The sequence below is a fragment of the Sciurus vulgaris genome (genome assembly GCF_902686455.1).
Source record: "Sciurus vulgaris genome assembly, chromosome: 10".
NCBI lineage: Eukaryota > Metazoa > Chordata > Mammalia > Rodentia > Sciuridae > Sciurus > Sciurus vulgaris.
Window position 1 is genome coordinate 73,465,543 of NC_136470.1, and position 19,212 is coordinate 73,484,754.

Here is a 19,212-nt window from a genome sequence, read left to right on the forward strand (position 1 = left end):
GAAAACATGAAGGAAGGGTGATATGTGCCTCCACGAAGCTAGCTAGTCACTACATCTGGTCCCTTCGCTCATCAAGGGCAACTGTGGAATCAAACAGACTTTTAAGCTTCCTGACTGCATGTCCTGTGGCAAGTGACCTGTCTTCTCTCACCACTGACTTTCTCATATGTAAATTTGGGACACTTGCCTTTGCATAGTTGTTTTAGATTAGAAAAACAGTAAGTGCTTAGTAAAGTGCTTGCCACTCAATAAATAGTAGTTACCATTATTATTCCACAAAAGGAAGAAATTTAATTCACACATTTATTGAGTTCGCCTATCTATGCTAGTCACTCTGGGACTCAATGCAACCTAGTGGCTATCTCTTAGGCTTAATTACCAAGAAAAAGGTTTTGTGCTATTACTATTTTGTTTTTTCTTAAGAGACTCCATCTCTCTCTCTCTCTGAAAAGGTTAGTTTTCATCTACCAATTATGAGATGTCTAAGGAACTCACCAGTTGCTGGTCTTTCCCAATATTCTTTTTTAGTCCTCACCTCCAAAGAGCATATTATTTATGAAATGAAAAGCTTTCATGCACTATCACCTTCAACCCATCCCAAACACAGGGACTGCATCAGAATGGGATCATAGAGTCCAAACTTGACCATATATATCTCTAAGTCAATCTAAATGTCCTATGAGGTAATATTTCCTTAATTACAGCAATAATAGCCCAGATAACAATGTTCCCAACAATAGGTTATGGTGGCACCAAGGTTAGAGCTGGAGCGAAACTATCCCACAGCCTACCCCCAAATCTCCAAATACAGACTCACAACATGCCCCTGCCCCCCAATATTCCAGAGGGGCAGGATTTATCACTGTAAGTGAAATGTCAAAAGAACATGAAATCGGCAATATAAGTTGTGAAATGTCATGGTTCTTTTTTGTTCTATGATAATGTAATAACTGCATAAATTTCAAGACAGAAAATAAAAATACAGGCTACAAATACCATCTCCTGGAGCAGAAATATCAAAATAGTGACCAATGGTCCTGGTTCACAGATGTTCTATTTGGACTTGCATAGCACTTTAGAAATATTTGAACCAATTTTTAAAAATTGGGAAATATTTACATTTAAAAAATCTGGGCTTTTTTTCTGCCTTTTAAAAAATCTGTACTTACGCTGGATCTAGCTGGAAGTTTTTTTTTTTTTTAATTGGGAGATTTTAAATTTAAAAAATCTGATTTTCTGCCTTTTCTTTAAAAATATGCACTAACACTGGATCTAGAGGGCAATCACTACTTGAGGCCCACACTAGTTGCTCTTGTAAGATGGCCTGTACCCTCTGGTTCCCTTGTCTTTCTGGAACTTTCTTTGAAAACCCACTTGTGAAACAGATTTCTGCTGCCAGATGATAACCTCTGGTACAGATGGTAAAGTGCTACTACACAAACGTAAAGCAACATCCTGAAAAATTCTTAAGTTTTAAAAACTAAAGTGCTACTTAAAATTAGATTCTTTTCTACACTTGGTGTTCTGAACATACTGTTCTTTGAAACAATAACCTCAAGAGAAGATGCCTTAAACTTGACCCAATAAAACAGGACCAATGCAGAAGGCAAAAGAGACGCACAAGTTTCAAGTTTTAGGTTATTCTGGTATAGGCCAGAACAAAAGGAGATAAAAAGGAGAAGCAGCCAAAGTTTGTCCTGTTAAAAACAAACATTTACGGCAGCAATCTGAAGAAAACAAAAGCTGAAACTCTGTCATGTATCAAGCCTAAAAATTAGTTTTTTCCCCTCCTAAAAGGCAAAGCGTGCCACCTGCATGCACACACGCACATGTACCAAGTCTCGCCTTACAAATTCCAGAAGCGCACCAGGGTTTTACTCCAGACTTGAAAAGGGTCCTTTCTCTGGAAAATGCAGACAACTTAGTGACAGGCTTTATTATAATTTTTTGATGATGCATCACAGTTTATAGTAAGAACTTTGAAATATAGAACTTTTTGATATAGAAAAGTAAAAAATGATTACTGAATCCTCTTCCCTGAAGAAATGCAAACACACTTTATATATATTTAATAGGAGCAGAAAAAAGGTACAGGTATTCATGTCAAGTTTATGTATTTTTAATTAACTATCTGATATCCATACTCATGCTTCAAAATAAATTTATTTTAAAAAGCCATGGTACACAAAGGACTACTTTGGCAAAGAAGTAAGTAATTTAAGAGTTCCTCCTCACATATATTAAAAGTTTTCAAATGAATATTAATCAATGCTTTAAAAATGCCACTCATTGTACTGTGGAGCACACCTGTTTAAAAGCAGTTTATAAGTAATAACTTTTAACTTTTCTCGGCTTTGCTGACATATTTTAGCAATGCTCACGATGCATGCCAATCACCTCACTTTTACAGTGGGAAACAAGACTTCAAACTCAACAAGATAATAACGCTGACTGTACTCCTAGGGCACCATTTAACTCAAAACAGAGAGAACAAGCATGTGACATGGTTCTCCGCAAGGGTGAACCTGGGACGTCCTACCATGGAGAGCTCCCAGTGGAGGGCAGGCTGCAGAACTCCAAAAGGGGAGGCCTACATGGCATCCTGACTTACCATTAGGTGAGCAAATTGTTACCTTTCCACCAGATGAGGAGCATATCATCAATGCCACTTCCCACAGCTTCTCTTGGGATTTTTTTAAAAACCCTTGATTCAAAGAACACAGCATACCAAATGTACTTCACACTTTTCTCTGACCACTGCTTTTTTTTTTTTTTTCTTTTGTGGTGCTGAGAACTGAACCCAGGGCCCCACTCAAGCTAGGCAAGCGCTCTACCATGGAGCTACACCCCAGTCCATGACTGCTGTGTCTTCTTTTTTTTTTTTTTTAAATCATATAGCCATTCACATACACATATGAGGGGGAAAAATGAAAACCTAATTGACTGAAATAAAAAGAATGGTAAACAAATAACATTATACCTAATAGCTAGAGTTGTGCAATATGGTAACTTACAGTCACATGTGGCTATTTAAAATTAAATTAAAATTGAGTTATCCTAATTGCATTTCAAGTGCTCAAAGCATTCACAGAGAGCTAGCAAATACAGTAGTGCACAAAGCAGACAGAATGTTTCCATCAATGCAGAGTCCTACTGGACAGTGCTGGGATAGAGAAGACTTTCAAAAGAAAGAAGAAAAATGTTGTACCAACACCTTTCCATCATTACACAGCACTAAAAAGTTCCTTTTGTGGGCTTGAAATAAACAGTTTAAATAAGCATCTTAATCCATTTCACTTTGAAACCATGGGCGAGAGCTGATATAAACTCTGGGATTCACTTACTGATGACTCTCCACTGATAATACGACTTGTGGGCATAGTTCCATGACACCAAGCTTTGTTTCTGTGTTATTCCTGAATTCAAGCTGCTGACTCATAACTGAAGCTGAAACCAACTCAGCTCCCAGTCTGTAAATCTCATGTGCTTATTCAGAAACTATTAAGCCCAAGGTAACAATTCTTTTCTTCTTTTACTCTGGTTCTCTTTCCATGACAGTTACCTAATGTCAAAAGTCAATCAAGCATGTGTGTTAATCCCAGGACTGCAAATAACCAGATTTGGCCTCAAACAAGCTGCCTGTTATTGGCAAATAGAACAATACATACATTACAATATGAACTGATAATATAGACATGTCTTATACCTAAGAGGATGTGTTCCAACAATAAATTTCTTTGTTAGAAAAATAGAATATAGGAGACAGCACTGATGCATCCAGAACATCAATGAAATGAGAGGGGGCTTATATAATTCTTAAAAAGACTAATTAAAATGTAAAATGCTTCAAAAGGCCTCAAACCTGCAAGTCTTAGGGCAGAGGGAAAGGAAGGGACTGATCAGTCCTTGGCCTGAGGGGACTGGGCAACTGGCAGGCCAGTCTGGAATGGGGCTGGCTGAGGCAGGTGGGCTCTAGGCCCTACAGGAACCTCTGGGGTCAGCAGGTCTGGTTCTGGCCCTTCCTCCTGAGTGAGATTTCTCAAAATGAAGATAACTGTAAACTTTCAGGGAATGTGCCTGCTGTAACCGACCCTTCTCATGATCAAAGTGATAACTGGGAATGGTGTATGTCAGATTTTAGCCCTTGGGGTGGGAGAGCAAAAGAAATGTACCCAGAAGCGTTAAGCATCATGGTGAGGGAGGGGAGGGACGGAAAAAGAGGAAGAAGGAGAGGAGGAGAGAAGAAGGGGGAAGAGAGGGGGAGACACTAACAAACCAGGGATTGAACACAGGGGTGTTTTACCACTGAACGACATCCTCAGCCCTTTTTACTTTTTATTTTGAGACAGGGTCTCATTAAGTTGCTTAGGGCCTCACTAGGTTGATAAGGCTGGCTTTGAACTTGTGATCCTCTTGCCTCAGCCTCCTGCTGAGTCACTGGGATTACAGGTGTGCACCACCATGCCCAGCCTTAATCATAGTCTGAACAACAAATGAGTTTCCGTGAAGTTTTCCAAGGGTTGAAAGGATACAAGACAGTGGGAGACAGATGCCACATGGGATGGCAGCAGTGAACCTACAATGAGCCTAAAGGATCTACCTAAGTATTTTCCAATATTTTTGAAATAAAATCTTTATACATAGTACAAAAAGATGCTGGAAATTAACAAGCAGAAAGACACTGAAAGAAAAATAACATTCCGATTTTGCCCAAATCACCCAAACTACAGGTAAAACAAACCACCTTGTAGTGAGATAAGTAACACAATCTTTAAGTGCCCAAAATTAACAGATGTGGAAATGCTGCTGCATTTGCCTAAGAGACACCTGAAGTTTGACAGTGTTTGATTAACAATAAAATAATGAAGTTTTTTTTTTTTTTTTTACCTTTAGGAGTGGTGCTAATTTTAAAAATGAAGGTGATATAAATCCACCTACAGAAATATTTAAAATAGAAAGTAAGGAAGCAGATGGAATAGGATGGAGATTTTAGACATACAGCTTCCAAGGGGAACAAAGGATACTGAGTATATCTCAATAGCCTCTGCTAACTGTGATGTAATGTCATTGTGAAAGGACACTGGGTTTAAAAGACAGCTTCTGGCTCAGGCCCAGTACCCGAAGAGACAGTGATGTGCTTCTAGACACAGCATCTCATCTCCTCACTGAATGGGGGGGAGGGGGAGTGGCTGCCCTTTCTGCCTCACCATAACCCATTCATGGGTGGCACACACTGGGAAGACCACAACTGGTCTCTAGGAATGAGGAATGTGGGCGATCACAGGAGAGAGGCTAACAAGAGGAGCAATCTTAGGAGGTGGGAAAGAACATGAGCTCCCTGGAGCCCATCTGGGAGACCCAGCAGCACAGAAAACCCATAAGGCAACCAACACAAGAACAGGAACGGGGAAGTTAGGGTATTAGTTTATCTAGTGTTTTGGTTTCCATATGAATGAAAACGAAGAGGAAAAGAGGAAGAAAAAGAAAATTGTGCTCCATCTATAATGAAGTAGAATTTCTTCCCATACCACTCCCTTTTTTAAGGGATTTCAGAAACTGCTCAGCAAAATATTGCAAGCTTGAGATCTTGATTTCTAAACACTGCCACTTGTTTGCATACATTATTCTTATCTTCACAAAAACTATGATATAAGACAGGTCAGATATTAGCATCACCATTTTAAAGACGAGAAAAACAAGGCTCAAAAAGTTGAAGTGCTTTGTTGTAAGTAAGTGGCAAAGGCAGATCTCACCAACTCCTCTTGTAAGTCATGAGTGCCAAGCCTCCATGCTCTAGAGTACTGAATTCTGACTACCTGGAGGATAATAAAATTGTCTTGAATGGGTGACATTTTTGGAGAAGTTCCAGAGGAGAGATGTTTGCATAGCACTGCCTCAGGTGGAAATGCCTTGCTGTATATCTCTGGGTTGCTTGGTGGCAGGACAGTGTGAAACATATGCCCTTTAGTGAGCCCTTCCCAGCAATCCCTCTCCAGTGCAAAGCAGCTGGATTCCTTCGGCTTCTTTCTTAAAAATTAAAAATAACAAGAATTAGATTTGTTTCTTTGATGTGGTAGTTTCAGATCTCCCTCTGCCTTAAAGGTGGGCTCTTTAAGCCTGATAATCAGAGGAGACATTAGATTTTGGAGTAGGCACCAGAAATTCCATAGGAACTTTACCAAGCAGTTTAAGGAACTCTTTAATTTTTATTAAAAAAACAAAACAAAACAAAAAAAACAAAAAATAAAACAAACAAAAAACCCTTTTTTCTTTTTGTGTGTGTGTTTTTTTTTTTGGCAGTACTGGAGACTGAATCCAGGGGTGCTCTACTACTGAGCTACATTCTCAACCTCTTTTCAAAATTTTGATACAGGGTATTGCTAAGTTGCCCAGGCTGGCCTCAAACTTGAGAACCTTCTGCTTCAGCTTCCCAAGTGGATGGAATCACAGGTATGTGCCACTAGCCCAGATTAAGACTTTCAACTTTCAAATAATGAATAACAGCTCTTGAATTTGGGAAAGAGATGCTGAGATTTGGTTAAGTTTCAAGTAAACTAAATAGAAATGAAGTAAAAATAAGAAGAGAAAATCAAATAAAAATTACAGCATAACACACAGGTATTTAAGAACATTTTCAAATCTTAGAATTCACAAAATTACCTGAAGAATGCAGATTTCCTGGCCCCACTCCCAGAATTTAATATTGAATGTGGAGTAGGACCTGGAATGTGCATTTTTAATAAACATTCTGGGTAATTCTGGTCCAAATAGTGCATAAATCTATCTCAAAAACTATCTTGGAATTTTTGAAGAAGAAGGTCAATCAGTTGGGCGGATTTGTTCCAGAACCACTCGAGCAATAAAAAAAAAAGAGTGGAGGGCAAAGTGTTGCAGATATGCACCAACAGAAGGCCCACAACTGATGTGCACTGATTTAATAGAGCCCTTCAATAGGACAGAACTGTTGAAGAGAAGGCCCACTCCTGAATCTTGGGCAGGGGATTTCCACTCCACAGGGCAGCTGGAAAAGTCAGCACAAGGAAAATAAGGATGTATTTACATCACAGTTTCAAAGGGTCAGGAGGCGGTAGCTCTGATGTGGTGGGAAGACCCTGGATTCAGAAGTCTAACTCCTACTCTGCCCTTTGCTGGATATGACTGTCACTTAGCCTCTCCAGCTTCTAAACTCTAAATGGAGGCTACAACGTACCTCCAGGGACAGTGGTCAAGAATAAATGATATAGCTGTCTGTATATAATACATCAAACAACCACCAGTACAATTTTAAGGAACTTTCTTAACACTGATTACAAGAATTTTTTTTCCTTCAGTAATAGGGTTTGAACCCAAGGGTTCTCTGCCATTAAACTACATCCCCAACTCTTTCTATTTTTTTTTTATTTTGAAAGGGATCTTGCTAGGTTGCATAGGCTAGCTTTGAACTTGTGATCTTCCTGCCTCAGCCTCCCATATGGCTTAGACTGCCGCTGTATGCCACTGTGCCCAGTCAACCCTGATTACAAGATTTTTGGAATCATCTGGCTGAGTGGCTAGAATGGTAGATTAAGTCTCCCAGAGTATAGCAGCATGCTAGGAAGAAGTGGGAAACAGACACCTGGAGAAACAGAACTCATAGAACATTCCAGAAGAATGTGGAAAAATGTCCCTTTAATGGTAGAAAATGATGAGGAGGAAAGGAAAGAAGGCTCAGTATTCTGGGGTATACTTTCATTTTATGCAGATTACCCCTAGTTCAGTATAGAGGTTTTTTACTGCCCTTGGGATAAAACCACAGTGGCAGCCCAGCAGCTTCTTTAACTATTCCCTGTGGCACTTCTGTTCCAGAAACATAGTAATCTTACTATAAGTACTCAGGAGAGGACTTGAAGTGGCCTTTCCAAAGGGTGCTGAGCCAGGAAAAGAACAGAACAGCCATCTATCTGTGTCAGGAATCTGGGGCTAAGCTTAGTTTTCTTTGGACAATGAAGAATATGTGCCCTTATCTTTTTCTGAAATGGAGTCATGGTAAGGGAGAGAAGGTGGCATTTCCCATTGGAGTTCATTTTTGAAAAATGCTAATTTTGTCTCTGTTCAATGAGAAGACAAAGGCACAGACCCAAACAGAGGGTGAGGAGCAAATACCAGAAGAGGCCAGTCATGGCAGCAGCAGTGGGCAGCATGGCCAAGGGGTGGGGGAGGAGCCAGTTCAGGTGTGAGACAGGTGGGAAACCCTGTAAAGGGAGCAGGTCTGCTAGATCACTCCTGTGTTCCCCACCCCGACCCCCATCCCTACCCCCAGATGGTTGTTTTGCCAGAGCTCTTTCTTCATACATTAGGGTCTTCGAGAAGAAAAAGGTGGGAAGGTTATTTGCTGAGTTAAGTCAAGAAAAAGCTTTTGAGTATAGAGATCACAATTTTTTCTTTAACATCCTGCTGACTCAGGTATCACACTAGCTGATGGATGAAACTTTCTATGTCATAAAAGAAAATGATCTGATCACCTTTAGTTCCACAGTGCTCAGGATGACATTTATGTGACTAGCATTCCATGGGGTAAAGAATGAAAATGACAAGTGAGGGTGTACATCCTACAGGGTCCTCTTGAAAAGAAACATACCTCAAATGTGAAACTAGCTGAGTCTTGACTTAAAAGTTGTACCTCAGCACATCATGTATAATTATAGAAAAACAGGGGGAATGAGCATAAGGAACACGACCAGGCCACCAAGGGTGGAGCAAGTGGAATCTACACAGAATATGATGAAAACAAAGAATTCCACCTGTCTCTTTTAGAGGGAAATATGAAAGAGAAACTATATAGTACTAAGAATTATTATGAGAAAATGAGATATATTTATTAAGCAGTAATTTCTGAGGTCAATTTCTGTTTGCTTTAGTTATATGGTTCCCACCACTAAAGTAAGCAGAGCTGGATAGAAGGAAAATACAGACATTTATATGATACTTCAGGAAACAGAATGAAGTCATGTGTAATGCTATACAGAACAAACTGAATTACAGTGACTGTGAAACTCTAAAGCAAGAAAAATACCATTTGGCCAAGAGAAGGGGCTGAGGAACAGGTGACAGATAGCAAGCAGCTTGGCCTCTGAGGAGTCAAAGCAACAGACTTTCAACACAACTGTCAGAACCTTAGGGAGATCCAGGAAGGAATCTACTGCTATCAACAAAACAATCAATGAGGGGTTCTGTTCACAGAAAAGAAGTGAGATCCTGGGTCAGCAGAAACACTAAACCCTACTTGCATAAGAAAAGATGAAGTCAGCTAGTCAATAAGGTATATATAATAACAAGGGGACTCGAGGTGATAAAAAGGCAGAAAGGATGCTCTTCAGAAAATGATATGCTAATGTTAACAGAAATTGGGTCACTTTGGTTCCAGAGAAAAATTCTGAATATGCAAATGTAATGAATAACATACTGCAAAACTCAAACACGATATATCTAAAACCATCTGCCAAATGTCAAATCTATGCATCTGGCAGGCAGGGAGGACAATGGTCAGGTTCATGTACCTGTAATCTACAGACACATTTAATAGCTTTTTAAGTCAACAGGTTTTAATGATCTGTCCACGAAACGCTGGCTAATGTTATTAACAGCAATTTGACTAACAAAATTGCTTGATTTGAATTTTAACTATTTTTGAGGTACCTACTCAGCTCCTCTGGCAGGCACACTAATAGGCAGAGGAATGGTCACTGAAGCAGCTAGAGCACTGGCACCTGGACAATTCATGTGTGCATCTTTTGGCAAAGTGATTGAACATTCCCTAATGTACAACACTTTGGCTTCATGTACCTTCATCTACTTAATTATTGAAAGCACATATTACCTATTTAAGAATGTCAATGAGGGCTGAGTGTAGCTCAGTGGTAGTGTGCCCACCGAGCAAGCATGAGGTCCTGGCAAGGAGATGTAAAGAGTCAATACTGACCACCATTTGACCCAGCTATCCCACTCCTTGGCCTATACCCAAAGGACTTAAAATCTGCATACTACAGAAATACAGCCACATCAATGTTCATAGCTGCTCAATTCACAATAGCCAGACTGTGGAACCAACCTAGATGCCCTTCAATTGATGAGTGGATAAAGAAACTGTGGTATATATATACTATGGAATATTACTCAGCCATAAAGAATGATAAAATTATGACATTTGCAGGCAAATGGATGAAATTGGAGAATATCATGCTAAGTGAGATAAGCCAATCTCAAAAAGCCAAAGGACGAATGATATCGCTAATAAGTGGAGGTTGACACATAATGGGGGGGAGGGAAGGGTTAGAGTTAGGGTTAGGGAGGGGGGCAAGTATGGAGGAAGGAACTACTGTATAGAGGGTAAAGAGGGGTGGGAGGGGTGGGGGGAAGGGAAAAAAATAACAGAATGAATCAAACAACATTGCTCTATGTAAATTTATGATTACACAAATGGTATGCCTTTACGCCATGTACAAACAGAGAAACAACATGTATCCCATTTGTTTACAATAAAAAAAAAAAAATAAATAAATAAATAAAAGAGTCAATACTGAGAAGAAATTTTAGGTTACTTGAGACTAATGGGAAATAAAATTATTTTGCTTGGTTAAAATGAAAACAGTATACACAAAAGTATAGGAGGAAGAAATACAGGTTAAAAATGATTTGTAGAAAGGACTCATAGTCAATGAAGAGATGACATGGAATTATAAGTAATGCAATTTTCCTAACTTCATAAATAAGAGTGAGAACAAAGGGCAACATGCTTGCAGTATTAGAATTTATTTCCCTGTCTCTCTTTTAACTTTTTTTTTTTTTTGTTAAAGAATTGCAATGACTAAAAAAAGTATGTAATTATTTTACCTTCTTCCTACATGGGATAATTTAGACATCTTCAAGGAAGGAGACAGATCTTAAAAAGGAAGACCATGGGTCTTCAAATTCCAAGTGAATATAACAAAAATAATAGCTTATTAACCAAAGCCGATTAAACTTTGCCTAAGAACTTACTAGTTATGTATATTTTTTCTTATGTATAGCATAGATGAATAAAAAGGTTTCAAAAAACCTCATTAGTTGAAATACAAATGAAACTGTCAAATTAATCTTGAAAAACAAAATGTTCTGACAGGGATTTCAGAAGAATAGAGGACAAAGAATACACCAGACACTGACAGATAAGCAATTTCATGAGTCCCAAAGAATCCAGTGATGCTGGTGATAGGCTATTAGGACTAGAAAACTGAAAAATGAATCCTCCTTATAACCTACAGGTACTCTACCTTAAGGTGACATGAGCAAGAAATACCCAACTTAGAGTAGATTCTCACCCATGGGATGAGCACTTTTGCTTCTCAATTCTTGCAGCAGTGTCCTAGGCCTGCTTTGCATCCACCACCCTAGGTCCCATACAGACCACTCAGAACTGCCAGACCTAGCACGCTTGGCAATTCTATTAGCCCTAGAGGGCTGGGTAAGAACAAGTTTGTTCATCCTGGTCTCATGTAGATGGAACTGCTCCAAGAGGAAACCAGAGTCTCCATTCCCACTACAAGGGTGCAGACGCCCAGAGTTTACTACATGAGACAGAAACAAGCTGCAGACCACACTGACCTCCATGGGAATTAGATTGCAGGAATTAGATTGCATTTAATCAGTCTTTTCTTCAGCAACACTACAGATTTGGGGTATGTTTCCCACTTTGGCCCAATTCCTACAGTGCCATGTGTACTTTTTATCTCAGCTATTTTGGTATGAGCTGGAGTCTTGTCTTTAGCCATAACCAACATGTCCAGAGGAAAAGCCAACTTGGCAGTATTATTTTATTTTACTTACCTCTTTGACACTATGTGTCACTGCCCATATTAGAAAAACTCTTGACATCACCTGGAAAGAAGTCAGGACAACGGAAGATGGAACAATTCCTGAAAGAAATTTTAGGATGGACAAATAAGTTTCATCATGTAATACATTTCTAAAACACTCAAATTTAAATGTTTATCACCAAAACCATCTTGAGCAACTAAAACTTATCTACAATTGCCATACACACTTTTTCAATGCAGTCAGTATTAAACTTCTTCCGCCTGCAAAACACTAATAATATGCATGGTACTCATAGAATCTGGCTACTTAAGTCTTTCAAAACCAATTATCAAGTACTGTATTTTTTACTTTTATCAACTAGAACAAACTACTCAACCTTTAAAATAGAACAATGAAGGTTCATTTTACAATGTGGGTTTCAAAATGAATAAATGGTGGGTAGGAAATCAATACTATCTGTGTCTAATGAATGTTGAAAGCTCCTGGATATTAAGATATGATATACTTTTTAATGGTTAAGTAACTTTTATTATCTACTTGCATGTTTTGCCAATCAACATAGCAAAATCAGAGATCATTATCTTTAAAACTGTTTCTTCTTACCTTGTTCATTAAAAGTATTGATACAATTATCTTCCCAATGTCCTCAATTTATAGCACTGGATCATCTTTATTTCAGATAATCATGAAATTCTGCTAAGTTTACATTTCTTTGGCTTGCTACAACCATTGCTACAACCATAATCCCTATTAAATAAACTACCCTCATTATATAGAATTCTTGCCTCCTTTCACTTATCTTAAACTCCAAAATAAGTCACTTTCTCTAAATACTATTTTCTCTTTATAACTTTACATTGATAAGGAGCTAGCAGAATTATGGGTTTTTCAATCCAGCAGCCCTTCTGTTTCTGGCCTTTTTACCACCAGCAACTATGCTTACTAACTTCCTGGACCTTTCAAGTTACACGTGGGCAACTCCATACCAATTGGAAGCCTCAGCCTGGCTGCAGGTCCTCCTTCCACTTTAAGACTAACCTGATCTTCCACAGTCACTGGACTATTCTGGACCAATTTTCGTTCTTCCAAGCCCTCTCCATGCACTCAGACTTCTGAACATTTTTATAGTTAGACAAACTACAACTTGACCAAAGACCAGGTACAAATCAGGTAGATCTACAAATGCCTCCACAGGTTGGCCTAAATCATTTTATCTCTCATTAATTCTGAAATGAATTTATTAAAGAAAATTTGGGCTTTGAAGAGGAATAATTTGGTTCCCAAAAGCAAGCAACATGAATATGTCAAGTTCAATGCTTGGTATTGGCACCTAATAAATCTCTGCAGAATAAAAAGAATGAAAAAAATTTAAGTGCAGTGATATATAGATAAAAGGGATAGAATTGAGACTTCAGAAATAAACCCACACATTATGGCCAGCTGACCCTTAGGGTCTGGACCCAGGGGTGTTTTACCACTGAACAACATCCCCAACCTCTTTTTTTGGAGACAGTATTTCACTAAATTGTCCAGGCTGGCCTTGAACTTGCAATCCTCTTTTCTCAGGCTCTTGAGGTAGCTGGGATAACTGGTGTGTGCCACCCTGCCTGGCACTTGATTTTCAATAAGGATGCCAAAACAATTCAACAGAAAAATTACTGTCTTTTTAACAAATGATGTTGGAACATGTAAAAAGAAAAAGAATAGGGAAACTGAACCACTTCCTCAGCATATATTAAAATTAACTCAAAATGGATCAAAGAACTAAATATAAGAGCTAAAACTACAAAACTTAGTAGAAAGCATAGGTGTAAATTTTGATTTTGAATTAGGCAACAATTTATATATTAAATATGACACCAAAGCACAATAAAAATAAATTGGATTTCATAAAAATTAACTTTTATGCTTTTTAAGCATAAAAAGCATAAGGGTACTATCAGCAAAGTGGAGACAACACACAGAGAGGAGAAAATATTTGCAATCATATACAATAATGGAATTATATTAAGATATATAAAAAAGTCTTACAATTCAACAATAGAGAAACAAATAAATAACCCAATCAAAACATGGGCAAATAATTTGAATGGGTATTTCTCCATAGTAGATATGGAAATGGACAATAAACTCATGAAACATCATGAGTTATCAAGGAGATCCAAATCAAAACCAAAACAAGATATTCATACACAATAGGACGGCTATAATAAAAAAGATAACAAGTGTTGGCAAGGATGTGGAAAACCACCCTCATACTTGGCTGGTGACATTGTAAAATGAAAAAAGCTATCAAAAGAATCATCATGTTTTACTGTGTGTGTATGTAAATGAAAATATCTACCTTCATAAAAACCTGTACATGCATGTTCAGAGTGGTATTCAAATTAGCTTCAAAGTGGAAACAAAAATGAATAAATAATAAATGGATAAAATGTGGTAAATTCATATAAAGAAAGATTAGAATAAAATAAATAAAAATAAGTAAAAAGAAGTGCTGATTCATGCCACAATATTAATGAACCTTGAAGACATTATGCTGAGTAATAAGAAGCCAGTGACATAGAGCACATAGTTTGTGATTTAATTTATATGAAAAATTCAGAATAGGCAAATCTATAGAGATAGAAAGATTAGTAGTTACTCTGGGCTGGGAGGTTTGGAGGCAAATGGGGAGCAATCGCTAATGGATTTCTTGTGGGGGTAATGAAAATGTTCTACAATTGATTGTGGTAATGGTTGCACAACTCATTATACACTCTAAATGGGTAAATTATATCTGAATAAAGCTGCTATTAAAAAAATAAGTGTATGAGTGAAGTACATAGCCTGGTTATGTAATTATGTAATACAGCTAAAGAAGCTAATTAATGAGTCAAACATTTAGTGAATATACTTAGCCAGATCATACTTCAAATAAGAAAGAAAAAGTTAAGGAAAAAAAGGACTAAGAATTAAAAGTTGTTTATATGAGTAATTAAGCATTCACTGTATGGAAAGACCATCATTTCTAGTTGCTGCTGATGCTTTACTTTTTTTTTTTTTTTAAACTCAAAGACCAGCTCACTACATAATAATCTAATTTTTCCTTCCATTTTTGTTCTTTCTTCTTTTGCCACTAAAGCCACAGGCTGGACTGCTGCTGTTTGCAGTGGTGCTCAAAGGGTTGTGTTGTGGTGGGGACTGAGCAGTCCAGGAGCCCAACCTCAGATTTACAAGGGCAAAAACCTGATTTCATCCCACTTACCAGCAAGAACTAGGCTCTGAGAGACTGATTCATACTAATCAAAACCATAGGAGACTAGATAATAAGCCCAAATGTCAATTCACTTATTTATAATAGTTGCACAGTCTTCCTAATAACTGAATGACACAGGTTTTAGAGAACCTTATCTACCAATACTTTTTTTTCTGGTGTCAAAATCAGAAGGCTTAGTTTGACTTTAAACAGAAGGACCTGGAAGGTCTGGAACAGAGTACTGCAATTTAGCTGAGCACAAGATTATTAATTATCTTTCCTCTATCTTAAAGCATCTATTTATTAAGGTAATTTTAGATAATCTTCTTTTAAAACTGCTAAACAAAAACTATCAGAATGTTTTTAATAAAAATAAGTTTTAGGGCTGGGGGTATAACTCAGTTGGTAGAGTGTTTGCCTCACATGCACAAGGCCCTGGGTTCAATTGCCAGCAGTGCCAAAAAAAAAAAAAAAAAGTTTTAGCTGGGTGCAATGGCTCACATCTATAATCCCAATGGCTTAGGAGGCTGAGGCATGAGGATTCTTAAGTTCAAAGCCAGTTTCAGCAATTTAGCAAGGCCCTAAGCAACTTAGCAAGACCGTGCCTCAAAATTAAAAAAAAAAAAAACAAAAACCAAAAAACAAATATGAGCTGGGGATTATGTCTCAGTGGTTAAATACTTCTGGGTTCAATTCCTGATACAAACAAACAAAAAATAAATAAATAAATAAATAAATAAATAAATAAATAAATAAAAATCAAGTTTTAATATCCAAAAACAATGATTTACTCTTTTGGTATATTTCCTACCAGTCCTTTCTTTAAGCATATTTTAAAGCAATTATTATCTATACTTTTTGTATTTTGCTTTCCTCATTCAATGCTTTAAGAACTTTCTATTTTTCAAATAACTCTAATGTGAGTCATGATATTCCTTTGAGTGAATATATTACTTGTTTATTCTCCTTTTGTGGGACATTTAAATTGCCTGCAATTTCTTCATACTATAAGTGAAGGAATGAAATATTACACTTAGAATTTTTAAGGCACAGACGACCTGCTCTTCCTCCTCCCCTTCCCCTCCTCCTCCTTCTTTTTTAAATAAAGAATTATTTCTTTGGGAAAGTTTCCCAGAAGTAGAAGTACTAGGTCAAATGGTATGAATGTCTTTAAGGCTCTTGAAAAACATCAAACTGCTTTCCAAAATGTTTGTCAGGAATTTATACTCCCACTAACAATATACAAGAATGTACACCCTTAGCAGTAAATTTAGAGATTAATTAGTGATTAAAAAGCTGACAAACGCTTTCTAGTTTGATGCAGATGCTGAGATGTCTTGGGCCTTGCCATCACTAACCAGGGAACTTGCCTATCTAGGTGTCTTGAATCCCCCAAATGATGTGGTTCATATCAACTCTCACTTGGTTTCTCTGGAAGATGCATCCACCTCACCCGTCACCCAGCAAACAGTCAGGTCCGTGCCTCACAGCACACTCTCAAACTGCCTGCTTTATTGGACCAGTGAGTCAAAGGGCCAGCAGGAAGGAGAGGCATTTCTATAAGGAAGACCACTTGAAGGCTGGAGGATCTAAGTCTACCATTGATTTCAAGCTGGACAAACAGTAGGAGGACACACAGATGGATCCTGTTATCTTAGCTCTGAACAAAACTGGCAGTCATGAGTTGGGCTTACTGTTACCATCAGGTGAATTCTGTAAGAAACTGTTAAAAAAATGTACTATCTTATTTGTATTATCTTATAATGTCCACCTTATCACTTGCCCCTTATATAAAGCCCCAGGTGGGAAATTTGTTTTAGAGTTTAATGTTATGAAATGTGTGCCCCTTGCCAATAAGAATTATATAACTCAGTTATCCTTTTCAACTTGGTAGCCACAAAATTGTAAGCCAAATGTTTAGCACACTACATTGTTTTATTCTGTGTGTGTGTTATACAAATCCTTGAGGAATGTATATCATTAGATAGAGTAAACCCTTTTTCTTTTCTACTTCTTATAGTCAATCCACTGTGTTTGCCATTTTATATACCATTATGCCTCATTGAAACATAATGGAACAGCATGTTAAAACTGATACTGCAAAGTTTTGTAGCTGATTACTTAAATTGGTGTTTTCAGATGACAGATTCTGCAATCTTATCAGTAAGCTCTCGATCAAAATTTACTCAAATAAGATTTATGAGGCACCTATTATTTATTATTTTATTTGACAAATGTTTTTGGTGTACCCACACTCTGCATCAGGTATTGTCCGCCAAGCAGAGATACAATGGTGAACAAGACAAAGTCCTGCATGGGCTTACATTCTGTGGCTGTAACCTAGGTGCTTCAGTAACTCTTAGTTTTAGGAGTTTTTCTTAAAGGTAATGAGAGGGTACTAAGCATTTATAAACAAGAAAATGACAATCACATCTTGGTTTCAGAAGGATAACTCTGTAAGCAGGGCAGATCTTTGGCAAGGCAAGGGTATAACTTGAGAAATAATCATGAGAATTTATGTTGAAAGGGCAATGAACTTGTGAAGAAAACACTGGCAGATGAAGAAACAGCTGTGTGAGTGTGTAGTAAAAGCTTGTATAAAGAGAATCCGGCTTTCCCAGAACCAGGGTGCTCTGAGGACTCCCCAAACCACTGAATCCTACAAAATTGAGAAGCCCTGGAAATCTTCCCTGCCCAGACCAGCCCTCCCTCAGATGAACTGGGAATGAGGGGCCAGGAGACTGACCATATAGGACAAGACAATGACAAGGTTGAAATTTAAACATAAAAGACAAGGCTACAGCAGGTCAGTGTTCAGGTGGAACTGGAGGCCACAGTCAGGGCAGGAGTCAACCACTAAGGAACACATGGATAATGGAGACCAGACCAAAGCAAGACAGGAGATTAAAAGTCAGTTCCAGAAATTAAAGAATTAAAGTAAACGTTAACAAGTAAAACCAGATCACAGACTCTTCCCTAACCAAAATACCAATATACTGAATCAAAAATAATAACATTAAATAGCAACAATCCATAACTTAAAATATTGGTAGCAACCAAAAAGGAATGGGTACAACTTAATGCCATGTATTTTAAAGTGTTAGGAGAGGGGGTGGGGGAGAGAGAGAGAGAGAGAGAGAGAGAGAGAGAGAGAGAGAGAGAGAGAGAGAGAGAGAGAGAAGATTATGACCCAACTCCTCCCACAAGGTACAAACCTTTTCCCAAAAAAGTGATACTAATGAATCAACAAAATCCTGAGAATATTTGTTAATGGTCCTGAATTTGGAGAGGAACATACATTTCTGCCTGATAGAAATGGAGGCTGAAAGTGATGGTGAAGTAAGGAACATGACTACCTGGGAGCCATCAATGCCAAGCCTCTCAGGCCCCATACTGAACTGGAGGATGGATATAGGAATTCTGGGACACAGCAATTAAACAAATCTCAAAACAGACAGAAGAGAACACATGTTTTTTAATACATAACTCATTCACATTGTTTAACATTCAAAAAGTATAAAAAGACATGAAGAGAAAGGCAACTGATTATTAATTCCTTTATCTATCATTTCAGAATATATTTAAGGTATATAAAGCCAATATGTAGGCAAATGCAAAAGATGTATTTAAACACATTCTTTTTTCTAATGTTTAACATAACAACAGCACTTCATACACATTGTTCTATATCTATTTTCTTCCCTTAATACATATCCTAAAGCTAGGTGTGGGGTCACATACTGGTAATTCCAGCTACTCAGGAGGCTGAGACAGGAAAATGGCAAATTTGGGGTCAGTCTGGGCAACAAGAAATTAAAAAGGACTGGGGATATAGCACAAGCATGGAGCATGTGCCTAGCATTCATGAGGCCCTGGTTCCATTCCCAGTACCAAATATGTGTGTATGTGTGTGTGTGTGTGTGTGTGTGTGTGTGTATCTCCTGAAGATCTTCCAGTAAATGGAACAGAAAGAAGTATTCAAGGGGATAATACAAGAAATTTCCCTGAAACAAAAGAACTAACAACAACTGATCACGAATGACTAAAATAGAAATGTCTTGGTTATAAAGATAATACTTCAGGGATCCCGAACAAACAATAACAATAACAAAAACTATCTACAAAGTGGTAAGAAAATCACC

General features: G+C 37.8%; 1 protein-coding gene across 1 annotated transcript in view; it reads right to left on the reverse strand.

Moving 5' to 3' along the window:
- HACD2 (3-hydroxyacyl-CoA dehydratase 2) overlaps positions 1-19,212 on the reverse strand; it is a 95,570-nt gene that overhangs the window by 22,951 nt on the left and 53,407 nt on the right. Inside the window, exon 4 of the mRNA XM_079155355.1 lies at positions 11,842-11,930. Coding sequence (XP_079011481.1) covers positions 11,842-11,930 — 89 coding nt within the window. The remainder of the gene's footprint in view (positions 1-11,841; positions 11,931-19,212) is intronic.